General features: G+C 38.8%; 1 protein-coding gene across 1 annotated transcript; it reads right to left on the bottom strand.

Annotated features, from left to right (window-relative positions):
* Window positions 1-1,540: 1,540 nt before the first annotated feature.
* On the bottom strand, window positions 1,541-4,347 carry LOC308109372 (C-X-C motif chemokine 2-like). Its single transcript, XM_080462900.1, has 4 exons — window positions 4,183-4,347; window positions 3,884-4,013; window positions 3,657-3,743; window positions 1,541-2,155 (listed from the first exon to the last, which is right to left on the bottom strand). Exons 1-4 carry the CDS (start codon window positions 4,232-4,234, stop codon window positions 2,143-2,145), a joined length of 282 nt encoding a protein of 93 aa, XP_080319026.1. The 5' UTR covers window positions 4,235-4,347; the 3' UTR covers window positions 1,541-2,142.
* Between the last annotated feature and the right edge of the window lie 1,805 nt (window positions 4,348-6,152).

Below are 6,152 nucleotides of genomic sequence, written 5' to 3'. Positions count from 1 at the left end.
TGACAACAATATAGTTGATCACGACCAGACAAGAGCATTAGAAGTAATTCGATCTTTCTTGTGATGGAAGACTAATAATACTCAGCTACAAGAGAAAGACAGAAATCTATGTTCATATTAAAGGCCCAAATTATTTATTTTAAATTACTTAAAGCAGCAAACATAAAAGTTGATACCGATGTCCTCTGACTGACAAATTAGTCAGGAGTTTTTACAGCTGTAACTTAGTCAAGGGTTCACAACAGGTAAGCACTGCCTGCCTGGAAATGACTCTGAAACCCTATACGTCTTGGCCAGGAATGCAGGAGAATGGGCTGAGATAAACGCTCCTCAGGTCGTGACGAAACAGTGGGTTTTCCCCTGAGGGTATAAAAAGGTTTGTCGGAAAGTAAGGGTTACAGAAGGATATGTGGTAGTGGCTGGGGCTGAAAAGACAGAAGAGTCAGAGCAAGGAAAGAAAATATTGCAGAAATGAAAGTGGGAAGTTGTTATTGTGACACATTATTTATGTTTCATTGTACCTGTTTTTTGTGGTTTTATACACTTTTTCTTCCTGCTTTCAGTATAGATTGGGAATCAATATTACTATTGAGTTTTCTTTAGAATTATTAGCACTAAAATAATTAATGATGCATTCTTTTTCCGCTTTTCTTCCTCTTATAGTTTCTGTTATGATGCTTGTGTCGGTGTGTGAGCCACCCACCATGCCTTAGATGTTCCCTATACCAACACTCCTGAATGAGTCACCCAGCTCTGCAGAAGGCTGAAAATAACCTGAGATCGTCCTGATAGAGTGCATCTTTGCCCAAGAGGTGGCGTTGTCCTTCCACTGACTATTTGATGGGACATTCCTGCTATGTATGACATGGTTATAGGAGACACAGCACAAAGTTCTTCTTTTCTGAGTTGTATTCTGGCATTTACAGTGTGTTCGCGTTCCTCCATCGCAAACAGCAAAATGACCTCCTCAAAATGATGTTTCCAGCTGAATAGAGATGGTGCTTGTGTGTCTATGATGGAGACGCAATCGTATGAAGAGACACAGAACTGTTTAGATAGGACAGTGGAATTTTCCAAATGATCCTCTTTTGTTTTAAAGTGCCGTTTGGTTGCAGGACTTAGTGAGTTATTGAGTTTGCCCTTTTCACAGACAAAAAAACAGAGAGCTTTTCTGACCGCTGGAGGAAAAAAACTATGTTAACTCCAACATGAAAATGTCAGGTTTGATGAACCAAACAATGAAATATACTGTGATCCCACAGCTGTAATATTGCTGTAGTTTTTAAAATGTATTGTATGTTTGATGTCACCAAACGTCTCAAGAAGAGTCTCATGTTTTGCAAGTGTAGCATATAAAAGCATCAGCAATTAAAGAAGAAAAAAACAAAAAGCCATCACATATTAAAGGTCAGTACTCGCTTTCTCTCTTACAAAATCAAAATGAAAACCTTTTTCAACCACATTTTGCAGAGAAGATGTGATTTTCTTGTTTTCCTTGCTGCTTCTTAATAATGGAATAAATACACAGAAAGGCGGTGATGATCTAGAAAGAGGTACAAACAGAATGACTGTAAGGCAGATTAATAATTGAAGATTATATTTATCACAGGCATGTTCATGACTTAAGGTGTTGAAATCAATCCCTGCCATCAAAAAAAGGACTGAAGATGACCTGTTAAATAGCAGAACAAAAGACTATCATTCTATTCTGTTCAGTGTCATTCTGTTTAGCAACTCACATTTATTTTCAGCTTGTGACCTCATTTTTTTTGCTGTGTGCTACAAAAACAGGAACAAAACAGGATATGCACATTTGTTGCTCATTAACTCTTCAGTGATTATATCTATGTGTGTGTGTGCGTGTATATATATATATAATTTTCTGGGGGAAAACATGATTCACGTTTAACACAGGTATTTAATCACATACAAAATAGCTTTTTAATAGCGAGCAGACTCATTATTTTTTAATGTCGCGTAATCATGACTTTCTTTCTCGCCGCACTCAGCAATCACCCGCTGTAAATCCCAGCTGCCATGTATCATTCAATAAAACAAACTTTTGTTCATCATTGCCACCCACATCAAATGTGATGATAAGATCATATCTTCTTTTCAGTTTGGAGCAAATCAGTGGTTTCTTCATGTTGTCTGCCTATAGAGAAAATATATACATATATATATTCATGTTATAGAGAAAGAGTAAATTCAGCCACACATAAAACGACATAAATCAGACTGTTCATTGGTTATACAGAAGTAATTTAAATCTACAAACATGAAGGGGGGGGGGGGGGGGGGGGAATTTTTTAAATTTTTATTTGTGCATAAGGGTGAATCGTCACTCCTTCACTTTAAGAAGGTTGTCGGCCTGCATGCAATTCTTGTCCTCACCATTGAAGTGTGGGGGCGCTAGTCTTAAACGTCACTTTAAATCAGGGGCGAGCAATTGATATTATCAAAGGGGCACATGAACACAAAAATTAGCACAACTATCAGACATAAGTTGTCCTAAGTTTTGTTTATTAACAAACTTGTCTCTCTCTCTCTCTCTCTCTCTCTCTTTTTTTTTTTTTTTTTACTATTTCTATGAGCTGCATCACTTTTTAAAAAAAAGTCTTTCCCAGTCTTGAAATCTTGATACATTTTTTCAAAATTTCGAATTCAGTAGATAAGAAAATAAAAGCAATATTTTTGCAGTCTATTTCTAAACTTTCAAATACTAATTTTTTTAAAGTCATAATAATTAATAATTGCATGGTCTGCCTTCCAAGGTGCTAAACACTCTGATGTGGAAAAATGCGTCCATTTGGGAAGTAATAAAGCCATGATAACAGTAATGTTTGTTTGATTAAAGATTTTCCCAGTGACACCTTGAGGGCAGCGCTAAAGGGCCACATGTTTAAATCATACAGCCGCTCAATTTCAAACAGGCAAACCTTTAAATTTTGGATTTCCTGATAAAAATAAGCTGGGGGACTCTGAGGAGCAGCAACAGAAGCTGATCCTTCTGTCTGAAGGTAATGTTGAAAAACTGTATTATTAATATCCAGCACGGTGTTGTATATGATGATGCTGAGGACTGGATCTCTTGTGGCCTGGACCATTTCTTTTTCTAATTCTGATGGTCATGAGTGTTTGGTGTCAATTATTGGTTTGCTCATGCGTGTCAACGTATTTCAGAGGTTATTTTGTGCATGTTAATGTTGATTTGAGTCCCGATGCAGCTGCACTTTCTTTTTTGTTTTCATCAATGTTCAGTCATCAATGATGACTTCCAGAGAAGACATCCATGCAATGTCCTGGGAATTCAAACAACCCCACCCCACTTCTCCAGAAAGCCGGTGTATGGTTCATACTCTATCTGCAAACATCCTCAAACTTTCCCAGAGCCAGGACTGACAATATAATTGCTTTGCAGGACAGTTACGACTCTCATGAATTATCATTTTGTGGCACAAATGTGGCAAGATACAGTATCTGACTGTTCTGTTGAAAGTTGTTGCCCAATCTGTGCAATTAAACTGTCATCAACTGTTTAAGCCAACAAACACAAGAATTAGTCATTCTCTTCTTATTAAAATAAGGTGCTCTATACTCAGGCCTATTAAGGAGTAATCACAGTATCGTAAAAAAAAAACAAAAAAAACACTCACACAGCATTTTTCTTCTCCAGTACTTTTCTGACCCATAGAGCATTGGGATCCAGACAAATCATTAGTCCACCCTTTTTCAGGGTGGCACTGCAGGATCAGAGACAGAACCTCGTCAATATCAACAACAATGCAACGCCTCATGCCTGCTAAATTGCAATCACCTTGGGCAAGCCGAAAGTGTTTTATGAGCACAAGTTAGCAGAACAACTTTGCCCTTAATGACTTACATGATCTCAATTTCCGGGCACTGAGAGTTTGCAGGCTTCACCTCCAACATGGCTATGAATCGGCCGATGGGCTTAACCTCCTTTTTGATGCATCGACATCGATCTCCAACCTGACCCCCCACACTGGCAACTGAAAGTTTCAGAAGTCAGAGAAGGAAATCAATGTTTGGACAGAACTAAGAAGAAACACGCATTTCTTTACACAATGCATACAATTCATGCATTTGATGCTGACGAGATGAGTTTAAAGAAAACGTTAAAGAAATAAGGTTTTGACATTTCAACAGCGCCACACTCACCTTCATAGATGGTCAGCAAACCCAGCACCACCACAGTCGTGATGAGAGACATATTCAATCTGAATCTGAACACAGAGGCATGCAATCTAAATGTGAAGACTGTTGTTGAATGCTGGCGGCAGATATTTCCTTGAAACTCGAGCCTTCCCTTCTGCAGCTGTAAACTGTGATACAAGTCAAGCCCCTTTTCTCTGTTTATTACTGCCTCCTTCACTTATGCCAGAAACTGAAAAAAGGCACTTATAAGGACAAACTTAGTGAAGCCTTTCTCAGCTAATAGTCATTACATCTGGGGTGTTTATCAGAAGGAAAGCGATCATTTATTATATGTTGCACTATTATTTGAACTCTTGCATTTCTTTTTGAGTCATTTCCTGTTATTCTGCATTAGTTGTCATTTATGTTTATCGACGTGATCTACTTCAAATCACCTTGTTTCCTGTACAAATACAGCTGCCATTTCTTTCCTGGTCTAGCCTCTGGTATTTTCCCCTCTTTTTGAAGTACTGCCAGCCTGTAGCTGAGGTCACTCGGCAGGAAAGATTCTTTCTTGATTGTTACCCTCTTTAAACTGACTCCATATGCTGAACTACACACACAATAAGTCATCTTCATATTCATCATCCTTATCCATATCATCTCTGTTGCCGTCCTGTTCTATTTAAACATTTTGGCTTGAATATCAACTAAAAAAAACGTCACTTCATACAAAATCTACTAGAGTTCAAAAACACATATGTGGAACATTATGGAAATCAACCTAATTACAGAGTTTTACATGCCCTTCAGTGGCCGTACAGGGACAGGTTATGACAAGCCAACAAGCTTGTGCAGGTATGAGCTTAACATAAAGGGGATGTTTTCATGTGGAATATATGCTGCAGGACCACCCGCCCTCAGACAAGTACTCCTACTACAAGTTCTGCGTGAGTGGGAGGACAAACGGCGTCAGCTTTTAACTTGTCCCCAAGATATTTGTAAATCGACTCCAGAAACTCCCAGAGATTTTCCAAAATCCCCAGTGGCTGATTGCCTTCGAGTGCCTCCCTTTGGCCAACTCTCACCCACGCATGTCGTTGATCAGCCATTTCAATCACAGTCCAGTCTCAGTATGGCTGAAACTAATTGTTTGCTGCGACGTGTAGGACAATGGAGCCTTGCCTGTGCTAAATCGGCACATGAATGCATGAATGTCAGGTCGCATACCTGCAAGCCGACAAAGAAAAAAAGAAAAAAGGAGGACTGGGTGATGATGAGCTCATGATTCATTGCTGGTTTTCCCAGCTTCTGTCTTCACGGTCATTATCTCAGCCTGCTAGTATCAGTGTGCAGTGGTTTGTGTTCATGAGCTTAAGTCTTCTCCGAGACTCATTAAGTAGTATTAGTGTGTATTATCAAGCAGACTATCGAGACAGACCTGCTTCAGTGTAAACAATAGTCTCTTTTTAACACTCCTCTATGGAATAATATGCAATGGTGTACACATTCACACTTCATTGCGAAAATGTTCCTGATTAGAGTCCAGGTTGGGTTTTGGGGGCTTTTCTGTGTAGAGTTCCACCTCACAAAGCCTAAAAAACATGTGTTTGAGGCTGATTGGTGACTCTAAATTGTGAATGTCTGTTGTTGTCCGTCTCTTTGTGTTTTCCTTGTGATAGACTCGCACCTTGTCCAGGGGCGACGCTGCTTTTGGTCATCGTCAACTGGGATCAACTCCAATGCCTTGCGACCCTGATTTACATAAAACTGTAAAATGGATGAAAGTGATATGATGAAATCCTTGGTGTGTACTGTCAAGCAAAGTTCTGCTAATTATATAAGTTCAGCTCCAATATACAATTTTTCGTGGCTCTACAATTTAGAAAATAGATGAATTCATCATTATTTGGCATATTTTTTTGCATAAAACTGTCAAGCTCTCTCACCAACAAATGTTTCATAACAAGGTTTAAAAATGGTTGAACTATTTG

Source organism: Lipophrys pholis, assembly GCF_963383615.2.
Source record: "Lipophrys pholis genome assembly, chromosome: 5".
In the NCBI taxonomy this organism is placed as follows: domain Eukaryota; kingdom Metazoa; phylum Chordata; class Actinopteri; order Blenniiformes; family Blenniidae; genus Lipophrys; species Lipophrys pholis.
The sequence above is the reverse complement of the archived record's forward strand: the minus strand, read 5'-3'. Positions and strand labels throughout refer to the sequence as shown.

What these genes read in the sequence shown, in the direction of transcription:
- LOC308109372 (XM_080462900.1), bottom strand. Translation starts at nt 4,234, where the DNA reads ATGTCTCTCATCACGACTGTGGTGGTGCTGGGTTTGCTGACCATCTAT. An exon ending in TTTGCTGACCATCTATGAAG is followed by an intron (nt 4,014 to 4,182) that starts GTGAGTGTGGCG and finishes TGAAACTTTCAG; the next exon opens with TTGCCAGTGTGGGGGGTCAG. An exon ending in TGCCCGGAAATTGAGATCAT is followed by an intron (nt 3,744 to 3,883) that starts GTAAGTCATTAA and finishes CTGATCCTGCAG; the next exon opens with TGCCACCCTGAAAAAGGGTG.